The sequence below is a fragment of the Equus caballus genome, chromosome 24 (assembly GCF_041296265.1).
Source record: "Equus caballus isolate H_3958 breed thoroughbred chromosome 24, TB-T2T, whole genome shotgun sequence".
In the NCBI taxonomy this organism is placed as follows: Eukaryota; Metazoa; Chordata; class Mammalia; order Perissodactyla; family Equidae; genus Equus; species Equus caballus.
In genome coordinates this window covers 46,310,224-46,337,919 of record NC_091707.1, presented here as the reverse complement: position 1 = coordinate 46,337,919, position 27,696 = coordinate 46,310,224, and the positions used below count along the sequence as shown (strand labels likewise).

Genomic DNA, 27,696 nt, shown 5'->3' with positions numbered 1-27,696 from the left:
ATGATGCCCACGTGTTACATGGGTCTGGACTTAAGCCTAAGGACAAAGACACAGCACTCCCTTAGCTAAATCTTCTGGTCCAGTCCAAGCGGTTTACAGTGGGGCCGCACCGTGTGTGTGTTTATCACAAACTCAACTACAGCAAGTGGTGGGAAAAAAAAAAAAGGCATCAGCCACCTCATCATGTGGGCAGTTCTGACTGCATTCCACCAATTTCCACCAATGAGCATGTGCCCAGAGTGAGTGTGAGGGGGCGAGACGGCAGGTCTCAGGGCCTGCGTGCCTCTTAGCGTGGGATCGTCTCTCTGGGCCAAGAGTGATTCTAGTGTTGAGAGAAACACATAGCTTGTACAACATGGTCCTTACACAAAACCCAGCCACGCTGTCTGGTGTTCAGCCGCAGAAACTGAGAGCTGTTACAAAGCTGGGAGACAAGCTGGCTGTGCTGGACGCCTCGAGAGAGACCCAGCTTCCAACTCGGTGTCTTTCTAGGCACCTCGCCACTGAGTCTGATCGCACGTGCCCTTTGCGACTGCCTGAACCTCCTTCTCCAGCAGACATCACGAGCTTCCCTGCTCCTGGCTTGTCTCCATGCCACGTCCCCCATGTGGGGTACTCCCCCATGTGGGGTAATCCCCCCACTCCTCTAAATCCTAAGCATCTTTCTAACCCCCCCCACAAGCCCTCCTGCTTCCAAATGCGTCCTCCAATCCCCCCAACCTAAAACACCTCACACTTGGCTGAGTCATTCCTTCTGTGACTGTCACTTACCACTTTATAATAAATCATGTCGGGTTTCACGGTATTTATTTAAATATTGTTATTTACTTTACCCAAAGCAGAATCTTCAATCTCTAACCAGGTCCACTCTTTGAGAGCAGCAATCCCACCACACCCAGAATAGTGAGTGTTGCATGAGTTCATCAGCACAGGCCAGCGGGTGGGCGCGGGCAGGGGTAGGAAAGCAGAGAACATAAACCCCCAATTCATTTCACACATGACTGACCAGGCAGTTCCCAACGTGAACTTACAAACGCTGAAGGGAGGAAAAGGACCCCAAGCTCGTAGGAACGGATCATCAGCTGCGCGCCGTTTTTCTCTAACGCTCCCCAGGCGGCCTTGGACAGATTTGCGCTGTGGGTACAAGGACACAGAAAGGGCTGACTCAGCGAGGCATTTCAGTGTGGGTCACGATTTCACAGCTGCAAGAGCACTGGTCAAAAAGAGAGATAGCAGCAATCACGTTCATTCAGTTTCCAGTGGAGTTGTGCATTTTTGGAAATGGAATTTAAATCCTGTCATGCTATAATCCTCAAGATTTATCTAATTGCTAATTTGGGATAGCTTCATCCTCATCTGTGTTTTTCCCTGAGGGCAGCTATTAAAATCATTATCCTTCCTCAGAAAGTTTTTTCTTTCTGCCCAAAACCCTTTTTCATTTCATGATTCTGGTGTAGCCAGGATGTCTGGTTTTGTTGTACATAAAAGTAGTATTTAAGAAAAAACTGTCGCTATAACCTTACATAGTAGTATTTTAGGTGTTGCATTCTCTTTTTCTGCCTTTTTTAGGCCAGGCAGTGCTAATTTCTACTTTCGATCTAAAGAATTCCGAGGGCACTAGATTGGTATCTGTATCTAGAAAGAAATGGTGCTCAGGATCATATTTTATATTGACAAAGAGTTGTGGACATGGCTAAACAGCACACGATGCAGTGAGAGGAAGGAGACCTGGAAGTGACCGATGGGAGGCACCAAGATGCAATCAGGATGCTCAGGAATACAGATCACTAAGCTCTGGGGCAGCATCCTTAGAGACACTCTCCCAGAGAACTCTCACTGACCAATTAATGTAAACCCACTGTAAACATTTTTTTTCAATTAGGCTCACCCAAATTCTGTTTCATTTTTAGAACGGAGAGTAAAACCTCAGCTATTCAGACCTGAGAGCCTGACTTCATGGATAACGGAACTATTTCAAGATTCATTCACTGGGGCATCATATATTCTTCTGAACCAAGTGCGGGAACTGCTGTCCTGGGAGTTGGGAGAGTCAAACAGAAACGGTTACCAAGGGAAGTGAAAAGAATGATCTCTGTTTGGGTTTCTATGGGAACAGACACGAAGGATTATGGAAATCAGAGCAAAGGAAACTCCTAAAACAATTAAGCTAACTTAAAAAAATAAGGTGTATTTATGGACCTTCCTGCCTCCTTACATGGACCATACCGAGGGCAAGGAATCTTTCTTTGATGCCCAAGGGTCACAATCATGAACATAGACATAAAATATAAAATGCAGAGGAAGTGGGAAGTTGACCAGACAGTGGTATTATGATTCTAGGAAAATGTTCTCTTTAACAGTCCAAGATGACAGCTTGCTTTTAGGTCTCTCACTGGTTAGAAACATAAGGTGACTTCCCGGGCATCAACAGGTCTAACTTCAAAACCAACCAGCGTGTGAGGTGGGGGCAGTCTTCGGATGAATATTTTCCCCACTTTCTAGACTACCACCTTCCTGATAACTCCCTTGACCTGCTGGTATAGCACCACAGCCCAGAGGTACTTTCTGGAAGGCTTGTTCCCACTCTTTCCTCACTAGTGGTGTTTTCCTCAACATTCCAAGATTTGAGGGCTTCCGTGGTAAAGAGCGATAGAGACGATGATGACACTTCTTCAGAGGGTCTTCTCCAATCCCTCCTTGTACTTGGCTTCTAACAGAATTCCAACCACCTGGAACCTTGAACTCTATCCCCAATGAGACCAAAAGTCACTGTAGGCTGTCTAAGTGATAAATCAGTATTCCTTGAAACAGCATCTTTAAATAATTCTTGCCTTCTGAATACACCTTAAATCACTGGTACCCAGAGGAGCCAAGACATGGGGTATATATTTGCGAACTCCAGCCCCACCTGCTGTGTGTGTGGGTGGTGTGGACAGGCATCTACAAGTGTCTTTCATGAGGCACATAACACCACAGGGCTGCCAACAACAAGCTCTTTTGCTCTCGAAACTCCAAAGGAGTTCCAGCTTCTTGTCTCCTCTGCTCAGGATCCATATCCACTGCCTGTCCTGGCTTCTGGCTGTGGCTACTGCTGCTACTTGAGCTCATGTCCACCATTTTGTTCCCTTTGCCCTCGTTCTTCCAATTTTCTTCTGTCTCCTGCTGGACTGAGCTGCTTTCTCCCTCGGTGCTGTGGGTTATTTTGTTACTGGGTATTGAAGGAATTACCAGAGAGGGTTGGGGTTTTTAATTTACTTTACATTCTTTGGGAGTATGGAACTGCTGTAAGTTGGAGAATTCCAGAGGGTAGGACTCTAGATGTCCCAAATTGTACTGTCCACCAAAACCTCTGCCCAAGCCACTAATAGAGTAGCAGTGAATAAAACAGTGGCTTCTAGGGGACAGAGGTGTGTGGCAGTCATGGTTCAACGAGAGAAGCAGAATGACCAGAGGAGTATGTGTGTGTGTGTGTGTACATATATAAGTATACATGTAAAGATAAATATTTACAGGAATTTGTCATCATGTAACTGTGGGAGCTGGTAAAGCAACCTCTGTAATGCTGGTGTCTTTGCCCTGATGCTGGAGCTTGAAGTCTGCAGTGTAGGCAGAAGCCAGGGAAAGACGGAGACAGTATAAAGAGGAGGAGAGGAACAAGCTAGAACCACAGGCAACGAGACGAAACCCTAAGTACTGACTGAACCCATGTCTAAACCCTGTCAGTTCATGTTGCTTCTGGCACTGGGGGTGTCCTGCAGAAGCCAGGGCCCTCGGCCACAAAGCCAGGCACACACACCTGACAAGGCACAGGAGTTAGAGAAACTGAAGCAGACGCAGGGGAGGCTGCAGCACTTGCAGGTCCAGCCGCTGCCTCATGCCAACAAGGGAGGCCAGCCCAAAGTGACAGCGTGTGGGTTACAAAAATGGCTGCTGCTTCACATTGGCCCTCCAAATCTCCACAGCAATCTCCTTTGGGGCTGATCTTAACCGGAAACTTATAAGAAAGGGGATTCTGGAAAACAAGGTTCAGCCTAGGCAAACTGACACATTACAAAGCCACCATGGGGGAGGGATGTTTTTTCCTGAGCCTTCAGCTAAGGTGACCAACGGTCAGCTGTTCAGTTGGGCAGTGTCTAGGCCCCTTAACAAGGAGCTGGACTGGTGGTAGGTTACTCTGCCACAGCTTGCACAGCATGGCTAATTAGAGACCCAATTTCAGTCCACAATATGGAAATTTTGTCCCAAAGTTTGAACCTTTAAGAGTAAATTTAAACTAGTAATATATAAGGAAAAATTCCTCAAAGAAAGCTTAGGAATGCCATCTAAGGTACGTGGAGAAAAAAGGAAAGCTAGCGTTGAGAAAAGATCTCTGGACTCCAAACTGGGAGAGAGATTTCATCCCAGCTTTCCCACTAACTGCTACATCCTAACTCTTCTTCCCAGGTCTTAGTTTCTTGTCTCTAAAATGAGAGGTTTTGCTTGACGAGGTAAAAAATCCCTTTCCAGACAACAGTCTACAATGACTAGAGACATCCACGTTCACTTCTAAGAAGACCGCTCTCCTGCACCTGTGTATTCCAACCACAAAGACAAAATCATGATTTTCATTGGGAGCTCACCACCCAGAAGTGCTTATTTGAATGTGCGGGATAACGTGTTAGAGAAACGGCCAAACAAGAACGGAGAAGAGAGCAGTGAAGGCGATCTCTGGGCCCAACCTTTCTACTTGCACCTTAAAAGTCTCAAATTTGGTAACAGTAGTGTCATCATCTGCCACTTCCAACTCTGGCTCAAGCAGCTGACTGAGTTTACATTTAAGATTTTGTTACAAAGTATAGGAATCTTCAAGGATGACTGCTGTTATGGGAACACGTGTCCAGCGATAAAACATTTCTTTTCATTGTTAGTACTTAATCTAGGCAGCAGCTGCACACGGTGCAGAGATGACTAACAGACTCAGCTCCTAGCCGCACATCCTAGAGGACCGGGGGTCGGGGGACAGCAGACACTTTCATAAACAGATGCAATAAACAGACTGTTGACAGTGGATGTGAGAGAAGATGCTGACTGAGCAGCTGGGGTGACTGGGAGGAAGATGATCAGCTCTAGCTAATGCTGCTGTCACTCCTGTCCTGAAACTCCACAGCAGTATGCCTGTCACACACACGCACACGGACACTGTAAGCTACCTTGCATTTCGCATTTGCTGTAGGTTTTCTCGTATTGTCCTTGGTCTCTGTTTCTTTTTATGTACTGAAAACAGTTTCACAAGTAATATGGAAAGACATTCTCATTATGAAAGATTCAAGTAGTATACAGGTATATGAAGATATGATCTTTAATTTTGATGGATTCTGTCAAATTTCCCTCTAAACATCTTTCCTATTCAGACTATCAACAGTGTACAAGAGATTCTTTTCTTGGATCCTGAGAACAATGGGTGGATTATATCTATGAAAATTTTTGTTAATTAGCCAGAATATGGCTCATTTAAATTTTATTTCTCTGATTACTAGTGGTGTCCAGTATTTTTAATCATATTTACTGGACATCGATATTTCTTAATTCTGTGAATTATCCATTTGTAAATTATCTATTTTTTATTGATATGCAGAATACATTTGTTTCCTATCGCTACCCTAACAAATGGTCACAAATTTAGTGGCTTAAAACAATGCAAATTTTGTAGTCTACACAGAAATCAAAATATAATGATGTACACCTGAAATTTATAAAATGTCATAAACCAGTGTTACCTCAATAATAAAACACACACAAACACAAATTTATTATCTTACACTTTTGGAGATCAGAAGTCTGAAATGGGTTTTGCTGGACTAAAAGGGTGTTGGCAGGGTTCTGTTCCTTCTGAATGCTCTAGGGAAGAATTCATTTCCTTGCTTTTTCCAGTTTTCAGAGGCTACCTGTATTCCTGAGCTTTGTGTGTCCATTCCTCCATCTTCAAGATCAACAAGGCTGGCTGAGTCCTTTCCACACTGTCATTACTCTTGACTTCCCCCTTCCACTTAGAAGTACCTTTGTGACGACACTGGGCCCTCTCTGATAATCGCCCATTTTAAGGTCAGCTGATTTGCAACTTTAATTCCATCTGCTACCTTGATTCTCCTTTGCCATGGAACGTAACATATTCCAGGCTCTGAGGATCAGCACAAGGACATCTTTGATGAGCCATTATTCTGCCCACCACATGGTGCCTTTCATATCTATTACAATTATGTTGCAAATGTTCTCCCAGCTTGTGAAAGTTGTTTATGAAAACTTTCACAGTTCAGAAGGTCTTTCTGGCTTCCTTTCTTCCCCTTTTGGAGGGGGAGGAGTTATCCAAGTTGTAATTTTTTCCTTTATAGCTTCTGAGTGTGAGGTCTTGTTTAGAAAGGCCTTCCTCATCCCTCCCCAAAGGGTGTCTTTTGATGAGCTGAATTTCAAAATATTCTTTTTTTTAAAAGGTTTTATTTTTCCTTCTTCTCCCCAAAACCTCCCCGTTACACAGCTGTACATATTTTTAGTTGTGAGTCCTTCTAGTTGTGGCATGTGGGATGCCACCTTAACATGGCTTGATGAGCGGTACTAGGTCCATGCCCAGGATCTGAACCTGCAAAACCCTGGGCTGCTGAAGTAGAGTGTGCGAACTTAACCACTCGGCCACGGGGCCAGCCCCCTCTAAAATATTCTAAAAAATCTATCAATTTTTTCTTTTATGGTCAAGTGCATTTTGTGTACCAGCTACTAAATAAATCTCTGCCTACTCCAAGATCATGAGGATGCTCTTGTTCTTCATAGTTTTCGCTTTGTTACTTACGTCTATCTATCCTTCATCTGAAGTTAATTTTATGGCCTGAGATAGGCCAAGGTTTATTTATTCTACACGAATATCCAATTGCCTCGGCACTATTTATTGAAAAGAACATCCTTCCTCCATTGAATTTCATTGGTGCCTTTTTCAAAAATCTTTGATTACGCATGTGTCTTTTTCTGGATTTTATTCTGTCCCATTGATCAATTTATCTATTCTTATGCCAATACTAGTCTTACTGTGTTTTTATAGTGAATCCTGAAATCACGTACTATAAATCCTCTTCTTTAAAACTGTCTCAGCTGCTTTAGGCCCTTTGAATATACATCTGAATTTTGGAATCAGCTTGTTCTTCTCTAAAAGTTCTCTTGCCTATTCTATATACCTTGCATTTCCAAATAAATTTTAGAATCAGCTTGTTGATTTTCCTAACAAACTCTGCTGACATTTTGATTGGGATTGAAATGAAATCCATCAATAAATTTGGGAGCAAGTGATGTCTTAATATTGAATCTAATAATCTATGAACATGTTACATCTCTATGTATTAAATTCGTTCAGCAGGGTTTTACGTGTAGTTTTCAGTGTAGCTGTCTCACACATCTTTTGTTAAATTTATTTCTAGGCATTTGATGATTTTGATGGTATTTTACTTAAACTCCTTAGGACTTTATAAATACACAACCATGTCACCTGCAAGTAAAGACAGTTCTACTTCTTTTATAATGTTTATGCCTTTAATTTTTATTTCATGCTTTATTGCACTGGCTATAACTTCTAGTACACTACTACAAAAAATCTCATTTACTCTCAAATCTATTTCATCTTTTCACTGAGGCTCCCCCACATACCACTGTACTGAAATCACTCCAAGTCACACAAATACTCCACATTATCATATCCAATGGAAACTTCTTTGACCTCATCTTTTATTCCATCTCTTAGCAGCATGTGACTTCTACTACCTCCTCCCAACTCCCCTCCCCTAAATGAGATATTTTCTCATGATTTCTTTCTTTTTTTTTTTTTGAGGAAGATTAGCCCTGAGCTAACATCTGCTGCCAATCCTCCTCTTTTTGCTGAGGAAGACTGGCCCTGAGCTAACATCCATGCTCATCTTCCTCTGCTTTACATGTGGGATGCCTAACACAGCATGACTTGCCACACCCAGGATCTGAACAGGTGAACCCTGGGCCACAGAAGCAGAACGTGTGAACTTAACTGCTGCACCACCAGGCTGGCTCCTCTTTCTACTTTTAAACTCTCCAGTCACTTCTTTTCTTCCACCTGATCTCTAAATATTGGAGTGCTAGGAATCTGTCCTACCCATGTTGAGACATTAACATAAACACTGGTTCCAAGCTCTTGAAGAGACTGGCAAAAATAAATTCTACTGGAGGTATACAGGCCCACTCAGACCACAGAGCATTCTTATAGTTAAAACCTCAATGAAGAGACACTTATTATCCAAAATTTCAAAACACAATAGAAAATAATCCCAATCTACCATGAGCAAAAGTCAACAGAACATAGCATTAGACTTGCAAGAGCCTGAGATAAATGATCAATTAGATGGTGATTTACAAATAAGTATATTTGTAATGATGTGAAAGTAAAAGAAATACAAAAGAAATAGTGAAACAAAAAAAAAATCAAATTTGAGAATAATAGCAGCTAATACACAGCATCTACTATGTATCAGGCACTGGTTTAATCCCTTTATGTATTTTAATTGTTAACCTTCATTCTAAACTATTAGATAGTTTATTAGATAATACTATTATTATCTTCACTTAACAGATGAGAAAATAGAAGTTAAGTAATTTGCCCATGGTTTCTACAGGTAGCAAGAGGTGGAGAAAGAATTTAAGCCCAGAAGCCTGACTCTGGTCTAAGTTCTAAACTATAAAGCATACTGTATCTTACAAGGCCCCAAAGTGAAAAATATAGTCACTGAAATTAAAAACTCAACTGACAATTAACACATCAGTCACAGCTGAAAACAAAGTTAATGAACTAGAAGAGAGATCTGAAGAAATTAGGTGGACTGCAACTCAGAGGCAAAATGATGGAAAATAAGATGAAGACTGAAGGGGTCTAACCTGCATCTAATGAGAGTTATAAAAGGGAAGTAAAAAAGTGAGTCAATATTCTAAGAGACGATAGCTAGTAATTTCAGCAAACTGTTGAAAAATTAGATCTTCAGATTGAAGAAGTACAACAAATCCCACTAAGACTAAATAAAAATAAATCCATACCTATTAATCCATTGCAGTAACAATACAGAATACCAAAGATAGAGAAGAGTCTTAAAAGCAGGCAGAGACAAAAGATAGATTTCCTATAAAGGAACAACTAGATAGTAATTTCTCAATTGTAACAAATGAGTTCAAAAGTCAATGAAAAAAATTCTTGAAAGAAGTGGGAGAAAATAACTGTAGACTTAGAATTTTAAACCCAGTTCAATTATCACTCAAAAATCAGGGCAAAAACAAAGGTAGTGGGGGCTGGCCCCATGGCACAGTGGTTAAGTTCGGTGCACTCCGCTTCAGGGGCCCAGGTTCGTGGGTTTGGATCTTCACCACTCGTCAGCCACACTGTGCCAGCGACCCACATATAAAGTGGAGGAAGACGGGCACAGATGCTAGCTCAGGGCTAATCTTCCTCAGCAACAACAACAACAACAACAAAAACCCCACAAAGGTAGGATCAGAAAAACAAATCGGAGAGCTTATTACCAGTGAGAGGTCTTCAATGAAATAATTACAAAGGATATGGTTCAGGAAAAAACCCTGAATTTGTTTGAAAGGACAGAACTGCTAGGAAGAAAAGCCAAGAAATTAGTAAACTTGTGGGTAACTCTAAACAAGGACGTATTGTGTAAAACAATAATGACAATGATGAATTCTGAAGGCCTAAAAATAAGATGGAATGAAAATACTGGAGAATAATAACACATGAGAGAAGGGGTGACTGGAATTAGAGTTCTACGTTTCGTGGCTGCTTGAGAGAAGGAAAACATTAATTAACTTTAGATTCTTAAATTTAACAATAACATTTTAAGTTTATGGTTAGATAGTGACAATACTTTTTAAATAACAGAAGAAAAAGGAATAAAAAGAGTACTTGATGAATCCAACAGCCGGGGAGAAAAAGGTGAGACAAAGAAAGAAAAACATGGAAACTAGAAAGCATAAAGTAAAATGACAGAAAATTAGAAATATATCAGTACTGACATTGAACACAAATGTATCACAGTTACCTACTAAATTGGAGATTATTAGATTTACAAGAGATATGCCTAAAAGAGAAGGATAAAGAAACATCAAAAGACAGGGCCTTTCTAGACACAACACCAAAAGCATGATCCACGAAAGAAAAAATTGATAAGTTGGACTTATTAAAAAACTGTTGGGGCCGGCCCGGCAGCACAGTGTTAAGCGCAGAGGTTCCACTTCAGCGGCCTGGGGTTCGCCAGTTGGGATCCCAGGTGCAGCCAGGGCACTGCTTGGCAAGCCATGCTGTTGTAGGTGTCCCATATATAAAGTAGAGGAAGACGGGCACAGATGTTAGCTCAGGGCCAGTCTTCCTCAGCAAAAAGAGGAGGATTGGCAGCAGACGTTAGCTCAGGGCTAATCTTCCTCAAAAAAAAAAAACAAAACTGTTAAGAGAATGAAAAGAAAAGCCAGTCTTAGACTGGGAGAAAATCTTTGCAAAACACATACCTGATAAAGGACTGGTATCCAAAATATACAAAGAACTCTTAAAACTCACTAAGAAAACAAACAACCTGATTAAAAGGATGGCAAAGGATCTGAACAGACACTTATTAAGGAATATATACAGGGGCTGGCCCTGTGGCTAAATGGTTAAGTCTGTGTGCTCCACTTTGTTGGCCCAGGGTTACACTGGTTTGGATCCTAGGTGCAGACCCAGCACTGCTCATCAAGCCACGCTGAGGCGGCGTCCCACACAGCAGATCCAGAAGGACCTACAACTAGAATATACAATCAGGTACTGGGGGGCTTTCGGGAGAAGACGAAGAAGAGAAAAAGAATATATACAGATGGCAAATAAGCATAATAAAAGATGCTCCCATTATTTATCATTAGGGACTGCAACTTCAAACAACGAGATACCACTACACTCCTATTGGAATGGCCAAAATCCAAAACATTAACGACTCCAAATACTGGTGAGGCTGCGGACTAACAGGAACTCTCATTTGCTGACAGGAACCCTCTTCGCTGGCGGGCATGCAAAATGGTACTGCCACTTTGGAAGACAGTTCAGCAGTTTCTTACAACTAAACATACTCGCACTATACAGCCCAGCAATCGTGCTCCTTAATATTTAACCAAAGGAGCTGAAAGCTTATGCACATACAAAAACCTGTATGTGGATGTTTTATAGCAGCTTTATCCATAATTGCCAAAACTTGGAGCCACCAAGACGTCCTTCAGTAGGTGAATGGACAAACTGTGGTACATCCAGACAATGGACTGTTTATTCAGCACTAAAAAGAAGTCAACTACTAAGACATGAAAAGATAGAGAGGAACCTTAAATGTATATTGCCAAGTGAAAGAAAGCAATCTGAAAAGGACATATACTATATGATTCCATCTATTTGACATTCTGGAAAATGAAAAACTATGGAGGCAGTAAAAACATCAGTGGAGGCCAGGGGTGGAGGGATGAGGGTGGGGACGGATAAAAAGACAGAGCGCAGGGAACTTTAGAGCAGTGAAACTATTCTATACGACAATGTAATTGGTGGATACACGTCATTATACTTTTGCTAAACTCCATAGAACGTACAACACAAAGACTGAACCCTAATGTAAACTATGGACTTTAGTTAATAATGATGTACCCATATCAGCTCATCAAGTAAAATAAATGTTCCACACTAATGCAAGACGTTAACAGTAGAGGAAGAGGGGTGGGGATGACGGGGTATATGGGAGCTCTGCACTTCTCGCTCCATTTTTCACTAAAGCTAAACTGCTCAAAATAGCATATTAATTAAAATAACTATTAATACACACAAAAAAGACAAAGGACTAAATTAGCTGTAATTTTAACAAAATCTCCCCCAAAATATCATTACTTTATTTCCCTAGAGCAAGACAAGTTTATTACTGAGTTTACGTGGAAGAATAAATAGCCAGGAAAACCTATCGAAAAGAGAATGGGGGAGAAAAGCTGGTTCGACCACACAAAAACATATTACCAAGTCCAGAGCTCCAGTGTGTGTTGGAGAACACTGCCTGCTTCCTCTCTGATGTGGTGAGTGAACTGTCTACACCCTCAGCTTCCCTTTCCTCCCATTTCTCCCTCTTCAATTCTCTGTAGTCTGACTTCCACTCAAACAATATTCTTAACTGCCAAACCCAGTGATCTTTTTATATCCTTTTAGACCAGCGGTTCTCAACAGGGGGTGACTTTGCCCCTAGGGGACATTTAGCAATGTCGAGACATTTTTCGTTGTCACAACTATAGGGTGGAACGCTACTGGCATCTAGTGCGTACAGGCCAGGATGCTGTTAAACATCCAATAATGCACAAGACAGCCTCCATAACAAAAAATGATCTAGCCTCAAATGTCAATAGTGCTGTGGCTGAGAAGTCTTGCTCTAGACCTCTCTGCTGCACTGATGCAGTTTTCTCCACCTTCTTCGCATCTCTCTTCCTTGGCTTTCTCTCCACTTGACTATTCCCAGCTCTCTGATTCAGCTTCTCTCTCATTTACTGCCCTTTCCACTCTGTACGCTCTAAATTTATGCTACATCCTTGGCTCTTTCTAGTGTCCTCTTTTCTTCCTTGAGGACTTTTCCACTCACCAACTGCAAACACTACTTTGACAAGGATGACTTCCAGACTTCTCCAGCTTTAACTGCTCATCAAATTAGCAAACTGGCATCTCCCACCACAAGCTGGATTTCTCTATTGGGATTTCACATCATTACTCCGAACTCAGCAATCCAAAAACAGAACCTAGCAGCATGCTTTCCCCTCTGAAAACCAGCTCTCTCCTGAATTCCTTCTGCCCAGTTTCATTCAGTCAGGCTCAGAAATCTCAGGTATCTTGGACATGCTTGCTCCAGAGGCAACCGTGTACAGCCAGTCACCAAGCTGTCTATTCCACCTTTGTAACATCTTCTATTTCCAGTAAGATCTCCTTAGTTCAGCCCTTTTCACCCTGGACTCTAGATCCACATGGATTGTCCTGTGTCTGGTTCCTCATTCTATGTCTTCCTCTAGTGGCTCTCCAAGTATCAATATGGCCTTTCTACTTAAGCATACGTAAAGGAAATGCATAGCCTAGCATTTAGGATCCTTCACAGTCTGACCAAAATTATGCTTTTCTATCTTATTTCCCATTATGCCTTTCCCTGACTCCTCTACTCTTAACTGAATTGAGTTACTGACTGCCTCCACACCGTGCAAACATCATTTCCTTCTCCACAATGCCTTCCACCCTACCCACTCCTGGGGATATCTGAGCCCTTGCCTCCCCCACAAATCCCATCTCTTTCAAGAAGCTGTCTATGGCTATTCCAGCCCACAGATGTCTCCCAACTGAATCCTGCAGATGTTACGTAGGCAAGAAACATCTAATTAATTCAAGAAAAGAGACTAATACACAAAAGTTTAGAAAATACAATTTATCAAGACTATTTTGCTCATTATAGTCAGAGAATTAAATACTTTTAAATCACAAAATCCAGAGGAAAAGTCTAATTGTTGACAATTAAGCACGACAGGCACAGCAGGGTACTGAATAAGAGCGGAATCTGAGCTATAGAGCATTTCAATAACAGTTAGTGCTAACACTGCCGACCTTTAAGTTCCATACCTATAAAACATAGTAAGGTACCTGCCTCACAAAGGTGATGTGCAGATTTTATCAGGTAAGGAGTGTAAAGTCCTCACTATATAAATGATGCTGAATAGATGTTAGCGGTTACCATTACCAATACTTTGCTAAATTTATGGGAGGGTGACTCTGGTCCTTCTCTCTGGTGTGACTCACCAAGTGACGGAATTCTCCAGAAAGTAGGTCCATCCTGGCCTCCCAATTCTAGAAGGTTTTGGTGGTAGATGGGTCTAAAAGTTATTCACTAGATTGCTTCACTGGTTTCATAAGCCTTGCATAAGTTCCCAAGGCAGAAATACAGTAAGCTTCCATTTTACTTCAGAAAGGAAGTCGAGAGGATTTTGGTTTCCTTGATACAGATATATGTCCCCCAATTTTTAATATAGAAATGGGTGATAAAGTGCCAGGAATTTAATAGCATGGTTAAAATTATTCTGCAGATGTCCAACAATCTTGTGAGATTAAGTACCAAAGAAGACACAACATGTCAGCTGTGTTCTGGGGGCTGGTATCACGTTTTATAGATACAGTATATTAAATGCCAGCAAAAGAAAAGTGAAAATCATTATCTTCACACAGATAAGCAAGAGCAGAGCACAACAGGAGATTAGATACTTGGGTGTGGACTTTTGCAAGTCACAATCCTGACAAAGCACCAAATAGATTCTGAGAAATCTATTTGCAACCTCATTTTGTCCCTCAGTCACAGGCATATTGTGACCTCAAGCAAACTTTTTCCAATCCACAGTGAATTTCCTTCTACAGCATAATCCAGCCCAGCTATCACCCTAGTCTTTAAAAGGATCCATCTATCCTTGAACCCACAAATGGGATTATATGGGCTTTAGAAACTATCCTATCAGCATCCAGAATCCAAAATGACAAAAAATACTATCAAGTAAGATCAAAAGTTGCTTTTCAAATTTCAGGTCAAAATTGGTATTTAGAACACCATATCAAAAAATGTCCATATGTATTTAATAGTAACCAATGTGATAACCAAAAATTGCTTATTATTTCATTTTCTACTGATGTGTTCCATTATTTCAGTCCATCTCCTATGGTGGAAAGGCAATAAAAGACTTGAAAAGAGCAACAGACTCCTAAGATTTGAGTTTTGATTTTCGCCAGCTGTCACTTGGAGTTACGTCCTTTGAGCGCCAATTTCTTCACCTGTAATATGGGTTTAACATCATCTGTTCATGTCACTGGGTTATAACGAGGAATGAATGAAACAATCTAGGTGAAAGTGCTTAGTAAATTGTAAAGCACAACACAAAAGTAATATTTGGAAAGTATTAATACTTTTAACAGGGGCTGGCCCCGTGGCCGAGTGGTTAAGTTCGCGCGCTCTGCTGCAGGCGGCCCAGTGTTTCATTAGTTCGAATCCTGGGGGCGGACATGGCACTGCTCATCAAACCATGCTGAGGCAGCGTCCCACATGCCACAACTAGAAGGACCCACAACGAGGAATATACAACTATGTACTGGGGGGCTTTAGGGAGAAAATGGAAAAAAATAAAATCTTTAAAAAAAAAAACTTTTAACAGAACTATGAAATGTTTGTTAGAATAGGCCTAGGAAGATTATCTATCATAATGTTTTTTTAAAACCTTTTTGTTCTTAATTTGGAGAGTCTTTGTTCAAAGGAAACATTTAAAGTAGGCAAAAGGCAAGTGTCTCTAGGTGAACCAGGAATTACACGCACTCCTCTCCCCCCACCCACTGTTGTAGTGGGCTCTGAGAGGAATTTCCAGAACTCTGGCTCTAAGGAACGTGGTATGAAAACCACCCACTTAGCCCAAGCCCTGGTTCTCCCCTTGGGGAAACAGCCCCAGAGAGCTGAAGCAGTTGTCTAGCAAGGGTGGGGCTGCAGACAGCAGACTGTTTATACAGCCGGGTTACACGGAAAGGTCCGACGTGCAACCAGTATTGGGTCAACTTACCTCAAGAGACCTTCAAAAGCTCTCTCAAGAAGATCCCTCCCTGATCCCCCAACTGAGTCTGTGAAGGCAGGGGCCTTGCCTTTGTTCCCTTGGGTCCCACAGTGGTACAACCTGCTGGCAACCATGCTCGTCTTTTCGGAGGCTCACAGCAAATAGTACCCAGTATTGGTGCTGCAGAGCAAACGGACGGCTTCCACTGAGACAGCTTGAGGAGCTGGGGTTAGTGGGGTTAGTGGCCAGCTCCACAAAGCCTGAGAGTGTCTGTAACTCTCCTAGAGAACTACATTCGCAAGCTTGCAGGCAACCCACTTCCTCCCGCCCTACTCTCAGCCTGTTCGAGTCCTTCAGATTCTTCTATAATTCTCTATGTGACAGCCCCTCTGCTTTTCTATTCCACTGCCACCTTATCATCCCATGTTTGGAATTTTGCATCGGTCTCTCAGTAGTTTTTTCTGCCTCTATGCTCTATTTCCTCTAATCTATCCCATAAAACAATTCCAAAAAGAATATATGACTTGGAAGAAGAAAAAGATCTGGGTTCAAGTTCCAGTGCAACCATTTACTAGCTGAGCAGCCTCAACTCTGTACCTGTTCCTACATTCATAAAATAGATAGGATAATAATACCTGCTCCATTTAGATTGCAGAGAACACATGGCAGCATTATCACGAAAATACTGTGTCAATTACAAAGCCTTGAAAAATAACAGACATTATCAGTAACATTAACACTGTTGACTGTCTCAGTCTCTTGTTCAAAAACATCCAGCAAATCCCTACTGCGAAGTCCAAAGGTCTTCACCCGTCATTCAAGCCCCACAAGCCTGGCCCCATCCGCTGGTCAGGCTTCCCTCCCATCCTTCCCCACACAACGCTGCGTGCCAGCCTGGATGATCTCTCCACTCCCCCAGCACACCTGTCTCAGGGCTTAAAGGATATGATTTCTTCTGCTTAAAGTACTCACTGGGGCCTCTCAAACACAAAATGTACCACTTCCTGAAGCTTCATCTAGCTATTTTATGCATAAGTGATTTCTCTCTTCTCTGAATCCTCCCCCACTACACACATCTTATTAGTACACCCTGGATGCCCTTAACTGCTACAGTGTAAATTCCCCTGAACAGGCACACACAAACACCTAACTACATATTGATCAGCCTCTCAGTAGATTAGCAGACCTAGCTATTAATATCCAAAGCTCAGGGACATTTGCAGGCCCACAGGTCCAGCATGGTATTGAGAATATGTAGTGAATGTTTATTTGCAAAGAGCAGAAAAGATGAGTAAAAGACTGAATGATAATATGGGACTTAAAAGCATGTGAAACAACAGACAGATCCGGAAGATGCAGGCTCTAGGTGGCATTAATCACTACAAACGTGGCTGAGTTTAGTATGAACAGACCAGATGAGCAGAAGTTGGAGGAATTAGGTGTTCAAGAAATCTGTCAGCTGCTCAGGATGTTGACCAGCAAATGGGAACTGGATGAGCAGGATGAAGAAGTGTTTTAAGAGAGCCCTGGGGCTTTAAGTGCTGTACCTGAAAACAAAGCCTGGCACAGATGGACTCTCAGGAAACACTTGCTCACTGCACTAACAGAGGCAGGACACACAAAGGCTGAAAAAAGCAGCATCAGGCCACTCACTGCCAGCCACAGTCATCAGAGCTTGCTCAGCAAGGGCCACAAATGACAGTGTGGCAGAAACGAAAACCTTCACTGGTGGGCAGTGTTATGGCAAAGCAGTGGGTAGGGAGTCAGGGCATTCTGGGCGAAGGTCCGGGAGAGACGAGTGGGAGGGGCCTGGCCTACCAGGGAGGAGGGAAGACCTGGAAGTTGCTTCTTTAGGAAATGGGGGCTGCAGTGAGTTTCTGAGCTGTATGTTCTCCCTGGAGCCTTAGTCAGCAGTGCTGACCCCACAGCAGGAGAACAGGGCTACACCAAATAGAATACAAGTTCCTCGTGGGCAGGGCATGCCTGTCTTGCTCGTCATCCATAACCAAGGACCAGAGCAGTGTCTGGCACATAAGCGAGAAATAGTCACGCTGGACTATTGGGTTTGAATCTCATCTCTAGCACCCTACCAACTGGGTCACTGGGGGCATTGAAGCTCTCCCTGCTTTAGTTTTTACATCTCTAAAATGGGGATAATACTAGTACCTAGTTCCTAATTTGGAGGATTAAATGCGTTAGCATAAAAAAAGCAATTAGTCAGCTATAATAAGCACCACACAAGTATCTGATGTTATTTGTGAGGGGTTCTTTTCGGTGGCCAGTTCCTGGTGTGGGACTCCCTGATAGCACCTCCTCATCTTAAGCCACAGCTACACCTTGTGACTAGCAATGCCCGTGTACAAAGAGGCCCTTGGTCAGGAGTCTCAAGCCTTTTCCTGTCAGTAATAATGCTCCATGAGAACTGCCCACATGAGGCAAGGGGCAGGCTGCATCTTTGGCCTACTTGTACCAGAACGCAAGAAAGCGAGGCTGGTGATAGGACCTTGAATCATCTCTAAAACAGAAAGGAAGTCATTTGCAGACTTTAGTACTGATAACCATTATTTGTAACAAAGTCCATGAGGCATACTAACTAATCCCAATATCTTGCAGCCGCAGTGCTAGGCAACCAAGTCTACCCAAAGACATCTACAAGTATTTTTCTGTGTGATCCAATTTGATTTTCACCAAAAAACTCAGACAAAGGAAGAGACAGGACTATTTGTTCCAGGATCAAAAGAAGAGACATTAGAGAAGTACTGCACAGCAATGGTGAAAAGCAGAGGAGGGCAGAACATCTTTAATGTTTTCTCAAAAAGCCACAGTGGTTTTGTAGTTAAGCACTTGTCTCGTTTTCCCCCATAGTGGCAGCACCAACATTTCTGCTCATCCCCACTATCCTGCAATGCCTGTCAGTTGCTAGGCAACCATAACAGCAATTGCTTTCTGCCCACCCACAATGCACAGCTTTCGTAATTGTTCTCACTGGGTTTGCCAATTACTCCTAGGCACTATCTTCTCAGCCAAGGCTGCTTCTTCAAGCTCATCTTCTTGCCTGCTTGGTCCTGTGGCAAAATTTAAATGCTGTATTTGTCATCATGTCCCAGTAATTTCCATAACAGGCTGCCCATCAAACAAATGATGATTTCATGGTAGGATCAAAAACTATACATAGCTTTCTATAAAAGCAACCAGACAAGAGAGGAAATTACCAGTCAACATAACATTCTGATAAGTTCAAGCTAAAGTGTGAGTTTTAAGTTTCTTTGAACATATACTTATGGCTGAATGTACTTGTCTTGATTACATAGAATAATGTGACCAATTTTTAAGTTAATCACACTTTAAATTAACAAACTATTGAGTTTAGAAAAGGCTCTATCTACGGACAAATCTTTAGGTCACATATTAAACATCCATATGTTGCATAAACAAAACAGATATGGGCTTTATAAGCTGCTTTCTTGAATCCCAAGGGGCCTAATGAATACGAGCTTAATAATAACACATGGTTGTTGGTAGCCACTAAAAATCACGCAGTTAACTAATATTCAATACATCACACAGTTTAATAGGTAACCTCCATGTTCATTTTCTATCAACATCCTCAGAGCATTCCATAAGTAAGATAAAAGCTCAGGTTGTAAATGACTTTTGTAAAATTTAAGTGGCAAGGCTAGTAAGTGGCAATCCCAAATTAGGACATGGACCTTTGGGCTATATTTCAGTGCTATTTCCTCTGCAGTATGTTGGCTGACTGGATGATATCACTATCTGAGGTGCCTGAGTTTGAAAATGTTGATGAGGTTAAAGCTATAAACCCCAGACATTAGCAGTAGTGGTTTGAGGTTGAGAAGCAGGATGGCTGGGCACCAGGAGTGGGAAGACAAACTTGTTCCACACTCCCTTTTCCAGTTATGTGTGTATATTACCATTTGAAAAAAAGTTTTGTAAAGGGCTATGATTCAAACATGTATCGGTCACTAACCACAAGCCATGTACAGCGTTAGACGCTGAGGATATTAAGATGAGTAAGACTGGGCATCTGCTCTCAAGAAGCTCATAATATATGAAGAAAAGGGACCCATAAAGAACCAACAAAGGAAGAAGTAAAAGGACCAAGCAAAAAGTGCTAAGAAACACAAAGGAAAAAACAATGAATTATGTCTGCTGAGTTAGAAAAAGTTTCAAAGGAGAACATTTGAGATAGACCTTAAGGATAAGCATAATGTTCTGGATAGTACAAAAAAAACCCATAAGCTGAAGACCTGAGAAGCAGTCAGTAAACGAACGGTAGTTAGAATGAGGGGAATATCATTCATTCATTCATTCATTCATTCATTCAAAATTTTATGAACCACTACAGACCAGGCAATGTATTTGTTGGTCTGAAAAAAAAACCAGACATTAAACAATTACCAACAGTTAGGATGAGTATTTTGGTAGGAAAAGAAGTGTGGGATTACAAATTAGTTTTCTCTTGGAATAGAACAAAATGTTCTAATATAGACAGTCTAATAAAATAGAAGTTTCATTAAACATGATTTTAGCGCAGATTTTATAAGTCTCAGTGATGTGGCAACCAAATATTAAACTATAACCCAGGATCTATAAGAAATGCTTTCAGTCAGAACCCCAATCACAACGCAAAATGAAAGAGAGGAAATGAAAACTTTGTGATTCATGTGTATTTGAGAGGAAGAATAAAATGGAGAGCCAGTCCTGATGGCCTAGTGGCTAAAGTTTGGCGCATGCCACTGTGGCACCCAGGTCTGGCTCCTGGGCATGGAACCACACCACCTGTCTGCCAGTAGCCATGCTGTGGTGGTGGCTCACATAGAAGAACTAGAAGGACTTACAACTAGGATATACAACTAGGTACTGGGGCTTTGGGGAGGAAAAAAAAAGAGACAAAGATTGGCAACAGATGTTAGCTCAGAGAGAATCTTTCCCAGAAAAATAAATAAATAAAATAAAAAAATAAAATGGAAGATGAAAACTATATTAGGGCTAGCATTTTTATAAGATTTCAATCCCTGACCTTCAGTAGCCAGTTTCAATATTTGTGAAATGTCAACTGGATAAAACAAAGTCCCCATGACCAGGAAGCCAATGTCCTCTACTTATGATGGGTAGAGAAATGACAGGTAATAAGAGACTATGCACACACTATAGGAAATATGCGAGGTACACTTCTAAGGTGATAAGGTGTTTTTGTTTTTGCTGAGGAAGATTAGCCCTGAGCTAATACCTGTGCCAATCTTCCTCTCCTTTACATGTGGGTTGCTGCCACAGCATGGCTAACAAGTAGTCTAGGTCTGTGCCTGGGATCCAAACCAAACCCACGAACCCAGGCTGCCAATGCAGAGTGTGCCAAACTTAACCACTAGGCCACGGGGCCAGCCCCACGGAGGTTTTTTTGGTTTAGGAAATTCAATCTTTTGGGATTCTATTTATCTTTTATAAGACTTATTATTACTGTTTTTAACAACTCTACATACCCAAGAGAATGTGGTTCCCCAACACAACTGTGCTGCAGGGTTCTGCTCTCACTCCACTAAAGATGCCTCCCTTGGCTCTAGATAGTTATAGAACTTCTCTTCTCAAACAGCTTTGGAGCTTGAGCTTCAGTCTTTTGAGTACGTTCAAGGGCAGTTTTGCTTAACTATGGAAAATAAACCTCAATTTCGAAAAGAGTAAGAAATTATTTCAAATCAATGTTGGAGAATAAGATGGATGAATCAAACTGGTTAGTAAATACTAATGAGGGCTGTGGAAGGCAGAATTGGCAGATGGCCACCAAGATTCTGCCCCTGCCCCTGGTGTATACACCCTATATAATCCCCTACTCTTAAGTGTGAGCAAAAATTGTGAATATCATGGGCTTCATTCCCAGGATTAGGTTACCAATCAGCTGGCTAAGTTAATCAAAAGGTTTGGAAAAACCATGGGTGGGCCTGACCTAACCAGGCGACAGCTTAAAAGAGAGACTGGGTCCTTCTTGAGGAGAGGGATTCTCCTTTGGCTTTGAAGAAGTAACAGTTATGCTGTGAACTGTTCATGGAGAAGACCATATGGCAGGGCGCTGGGGTGGCACTTTAGAGCTGAGAATAGCTCCTGGTTGACAGCCATCAAGAAAGCAGGAACCTCAGTCTCATAGCCACAAGTAACTAAATTCTGCAGACAACCAGTGAGCTTAGAAGAGGACTCTGAACCTCAGAGGAGACTGCAGCCCTGATCAACACTTTGATCCTGTTTAGAGGACCCAGCTAACCCATGTCCAGCCTCCTGATCCACAGAAATTGTTGGATAATAAATTTGCCTCATTTTAAGCCACTTAGTTTGTGGGAACTTATTATATAGCAACAGAAAACTAATACAAGGCCCAAAACAGAAGAGTGTCTATTAAGAAACAATACTTATTTGTTACAAGCACAATACTTATATGTGCCACGTAAACTCACTTTGCAGGAAATTCCAAAGAGTGGCAAAAAGATTTGAGCAATGGCAATATCAAGTGTCAAGAGGTGAGCACCTTGAAGGGCAACATTTTTTTGGAAGTACAGATATAGATTATTTTTGAAAAAGTATCAATATCATGTTAGAATCAAAGTTCATTATCATCCATCTTGCTTATTACTATTATAATGATTATTGTATTATTATATTACTGTTATTACTATTATAATATTTTCTGGGGAATTTGTTTTAATTTTGTTGCACTTAATAAAAAGTAGTTATTCATCCCAAAAATGAACATTAATGTGGATTAGTAATAATAAATCAAAGTAGAAAAGTGTCAAAAAAAAGAGAGTTAAATTTATGTAGCTTTTGATGTATTAATCTTTTGCTAAAATCCAGTTCTTAAAACATAGTACGTCTACCACTTTGTTGGTGGGTTGTCAGATTTGCTAGGCATTATCACTTCACTTAGACTAGAAACCATGATTCTCTACAACCTGTCTCATCACTCCAAGGTAGGAAAATGTATTAAATGAAGTAATAGTAGCACACAAACCAGCTGTTCACAAAGTTCTGAATTTAGTTTCAGAAATGATGATATTATCAACCAGGACAGACAATCTAGGGGATATTCAGAAATGCATGGGGTGTTGGGAGGCTTTCACCATGACTTGGCATTTAGTCTGAGGGCTGGGTTGTTAAACATCCTATATGCATGGGACAGTCTTGCACAACAAAGAATTATCTGGACGAAAATGCCATTAGCACTCAGTTGAGAAACATACAGTTTGAGTGTAAGCTAAAGCCAACTACATTAAAACCATGCCTTATTCCAGAAAGCTTCATGGAACAAGTATTTTAAAAAGCACTTAATTATTCTGATCAATTCAAATTATACGATATATTGAAATAGAACTGCCTTTTGTAGACCCATGCCTAATAAGCTTCAGGAAACCCAGGAGACAGCAAGGCAGGGTAATTCTGCCCCTAACGCAGGTAAAAGGCAAAGTCTGGCCTCCAGCTATTGCTGTGACCTCACCTGCCCTCCGACCCCACTTACTCCAGCAACATCCACTTTACTGTTTCTCAAACACAACGAGCATATTCCCCGCCTCTGCCTGTGTCCGGAATGCTTTCCCCCAGCTATCCATCCACATGGCTCCCTTCCTTCTTTCAGGTCTCTGCTTAAATGTCACCACGTCAGTGAGGCCTTCCCTGACCACTCTATTTAACGAGAGGCTTCCCTCCCCGACCCAAGCACTACCCTACAGCACAGTCCTTGAGGATGTGCCTTGGCTCCTGTGCACTCGTTTAACCTCTCTGTGCTTCAGCTCCCCATCTGTAAAGGGGATGAATAGCTACAATGTAGAACTGTTATAAGGATTACACGTGTGTGTGTGTGTGTGTGTGTGTGTGTTTGTGTGTATGAAATGTGCTCAGAACAGTGCCTGGAACTGATAGTAAGCACCAAAAGTTAGTTTTGAAAATCTAAAAACAACCTAAACATCAACTTCAAAATCAAGCTTTACCTAACTCATTTCATTTAATGGCAAACATTCTTCTTAGCTCACTGGGTGGCAAAAGTTGACCTAAGTTGACACGAGGCTATTTGTAATACCACTAAGGATGTTAGTAGACGGTATATGTACCACATTATCTTTCTAAACTCCAAATACTGAACTACATCTGGTCCCAAGGATTTTGAGTAGTGGATTGTGCACCTAAATTACTATTCTACTTTATTTTTCTCTGTAGCACTTAACACCACTTGACACATACAAATAAACTTACTCGTTTGCTTTTTGTATAACTCCCACCAACATAACATAAAGTCAAGGATGATGTTTTATGATTGTCCTCCTGGCACCTGGAAGAGTGCCTAGACATAGTAAATGCTGAATAAACATCTGTTGAGTGAATGGTTAAATTTTATGATATGCAAAATACAACACATAACACTTCTCTTAGCTAGAAAGATTATTTCATGGAAGGCAGTGACCAGTTGCTCTTTAACTCAGGAGAGAAGGCTTGGATCCAATTCACTTGTTTGGCAGTGGAACACTTGGTAAGCATGAAAAGCCCACTTCATACTTAATGTTCCTCAACTCCCAGCCATCAACCTTCTGCTACACTCTGCCCTGAAAAAGTCACAGAGGCTCAGAGTGTCAATGATCAGTTCTAAGGAGAATTCCAAAAATATATTATATGTACACCCAACTTTTGAGTACCTTCAACAAATAATTCTACTTGAAGTTCCCACCACATCAATCTGTGATCAATTTGACCATCTTCCCACTGAAACCAATTCCATTTCCCGCTTTCTCTATTGATGACAACGCCCACCTTCAATCTCCCTAGTAGACACACCCCAAGCCCAGGAATCACCTCTGAAGCACCTCCCACATTCAGTTATGCACCAAGTCTAGGCAGCACTTTCACTGTTACAGCCTCAATTCTGGCTTTGGCTAACTTCCTCCTTAACAAATGCGTCCTGACCGCCCCTGCAGGCCAGGCACTGCGGTGCTGAATGAGACAGACGTGAACTTGGCTCAGAGACTAGAGGGGAAGCCAACGAGTACACAAGTAACCACGTGGAAAAGGGAAAGAACACTGACCATGCAGGAGCCCAGGGTGTTATGGAAGCCACTGGGCTAAGGAAGCAAGAGTCTTTAACTTCAGAATGAGTTAAACTCAGTTCTGAAACTGAAAGATGGTTAAGGCCTTGCTAGGTGAAAATCTACTTGTGCAGAATAGTAAGAAAAACCTTATAACTGCAATTAAATACGCGTACAATGAGTCGAGAAAACCTCTTTCGTTCTACTGTAATGTAAACTCCATGAGAGCAGGAAGCTCATCTTCGCTTGTCGCTCTATCCCTGAGCCTTGAGTTAGCAGCTTTGCCCACCGTGGGCAAGTACTTGATGGGTAATGTACGGAGCTGCCTGAGCCCTGCAGTCTCATCCCTCATCTGCGGGAGGGGACGACGCCACCTCACAGGCTCTCCTATGATGATTGAGACAATGCGGGGAAAGCACTAGAATGTTCTGCTACATTGTAGCTGCTTAATGAAGGTCAAGTCTCTCCCCTGTCCCTGTTCTTCTTACCCCTGCAGAGCAGAAATAACTTTTATTTATTGTCCTGGCTGGGGCCTTACACCTTACCAGAGATTCCCCAGGAGACTGAGTCTGAGGAGACCAGGGGACTGGTTCAAGGGCATGATGGTGGATTCTGAGGTTTTGATAGTTCTTGTGGTCACTGTGAATTTACAGGTTGAGCTGCGACTGTTAAGTATTACTACCCCATACTCGTTACAGATGTTTCACGTGCTTACAATGAAACATTTATTACAAGTACTATTACCTAGTAATTATAACCAATATTCAGAATTAAGTTTCCATAAGTAGGGAAGATAAGTGTGTTGAGCGTCTACCACTCCCTGGGGATAGGTGTTCTATATAATTAATCTCAAGCTTCTCAATAAAACTCAGTGTAACTTCATATCCTACTTTCATCTATAAGGAAACTGGTGCTTGGCGTGGTTTACTGACTCACAAATGGTAAGGGGTTGAGTTTAAATTTGGACTTGGGTCTAACTCCAAACTCATGCTCTTCCCACCATTCCAACTGTCTTTCTTTGAGAGAGTGTTTTGGGGATATGTTCTATACAGATAGATAGCTCCTCACCCCAACGTAGCCTGTATCTACTTGCTCTTCCCCACCAACACTGTCATCTCCCTCTCCTAAACCACAGTAATCTCTCCATGCTTCCTAGCTGGGTTGCACACATCCACTCTTATCTCCCAGTGATCCACTGTCCATTCAGGAGCCTGGGTTATCTTCTAAAGACATCTATCAGATGATGTCACTCCACTGTTAAACACTCAAATGGTTTCCAGAGCACTTTGAACAAAATTCTTATTCTGGCCTTCGAGGCTCTCTATGACCGGGGCTGGTCTCAACACAGCCACACTGGAGCACTCTAACATTCCACATACTCTCCAACCAAGGGCCTTTCCCCAGGTATTCCCTCCGTCCAGAATGTTCTTCGTGGGGCTGGCACCTTCGTATCAACTCAATCCAAACATGACCTCCTAAAGGAGGCCTTCTCTGACTCCTCCACATGTGCTCTAACACATCACCCTACTTGTTCATCGCCTTTGATATTTCACGCTACCTTATTTGTATATTGTCTGCCTCCCCTGTCCTGCTCTACTAAAAAGGAAAACTGTTAGAATAGATTCTCTCTTATTCCCCATGGTATGTAGTGTCTGACGCAGAGGGCAGCAGCATCTGCTGACTACAGAATGAGTCTCGGGCACTTATATTCATCCTCTCAAGCATTTAGTGAAAACATCCATAGTGTCTTGAGCTTCCTTGGGCATTATTAGTGTCCTCGAGTGCAACAAGGACTATGTCCCACGTAATTCTTGATTCTCAGCATCCCACACAGAACCTGTATTCAGGACTCATTAGATTTCTTGAATGAAGAAATGGAGGCCATGCTGTATCATCCTTGTGTCCTCTCTGCCCAGCATACCATTGACATCAAGAAACACATGTTGATATCACGGACTATCAACAATGATGACTTGCTCCCTGATCTGCATGAGCTTATAATTGGTTAGTTAGTGGGAGAAATAAGAGCAAGTACATGACCCTGGCACACAAACTCAACAGGTAGGTTGTTTTGAAGGCACTTCAGAGCAAGGGTACTATCACTCAAGGGGGACCAGATATTCCTCTATGGCTGTCCATTTTAAATTGAGCCTTTAAGGAAACAGAATTAGGATCCTTGGAGAAGAGGGGCATCATGTTAGGCAGACAAACATCATAAACAAAGGCACTGGGTGGAGTGAGCAAGTGTGATGCAGGGGCATGGAAAAGACAGCCCTGCCTGGACAGAGTAGTGTCTGGAAAGAGCAATGGATGATACAAATGTGTACAATCGGCTGTTTGATAAAACCTTTCATTCATATGGTTGAGTAGGTAATACAGGGTGGTCATACTAGACTACCACTAGTAACCCTCGTGCTTGTGTTAAGATTTTACTATTCTGTGTCTATTTCCTTCATTATGCTTTATCAGTGAATTTATTGCACTGAACTTATAATTGTAGAGACTAAATTTTTTCAGCCTGTGGGTCTAGTCACTGAGTGTGGCACCTCACATCCTCACAGCTGCTGTGTAGACAAGGAGCCTGAGGCTTAGAGAGATTAAGAAACTTTTTCAAAGCAAAAGACTTGTTCAACAGTAGACACGATAGTCTCGTCTAGTACTGTCTGTCGACATTAAAGCTCACGTTCCTTCTTATCTACAAGACGAGACAAAACAGTGAGGTAGGAGCGATGAGCTCTCCTGGTGGTTCATGCACAAGTGCTTTAGGGACCTGAAGAAGGGAGAGACTAGCAGAGGCTGACAAAGCCTCCAGGGGGAGATGAGACCAGAGCTGAGCACAATTCTTAACAGATGAGCAGCAACCAGAGAAGCAGAGAGAAAGGACAAAGGGATCAGGAGAGGGAACTACACGGGCTGCTGGCAGCACTTCAGGGGTAAAGGAGGGCAGCCTGGCTGGTGCTGGGATTTCATGTTGGGGAATACAGGA

The 27,696-nt window shown here is 42.0% G+C and overlaps 1 protein-coding gene across 3 annotated transcripts in view; it reads right to left on the bottom strand.

Moving 5' to 3' along the window:
• The window catches only part of TDP1 (tyrosyl-DNA phosphodiesterase 1), an 82,845-nt gene that overhangs the window by 17,836 nt on the left and 37,313 nt on the right, over positions 1 to 27,696 (bottom strand). For all 3 annotated transcript variants that reach the window (XM_001496093.7, XM_070249899.1, XM_070249898.1), the window contains exon 14: positions 1,032 to 1,134. In XM_001496093.7, coding sequence (XP_001496143.1) covers positions 1,032 to 1,134 — 103 coding nt within the window. The remainder of the gene's footprint in view (positions 1 to 1,031; positions 1,135 to 27,696) is intronic.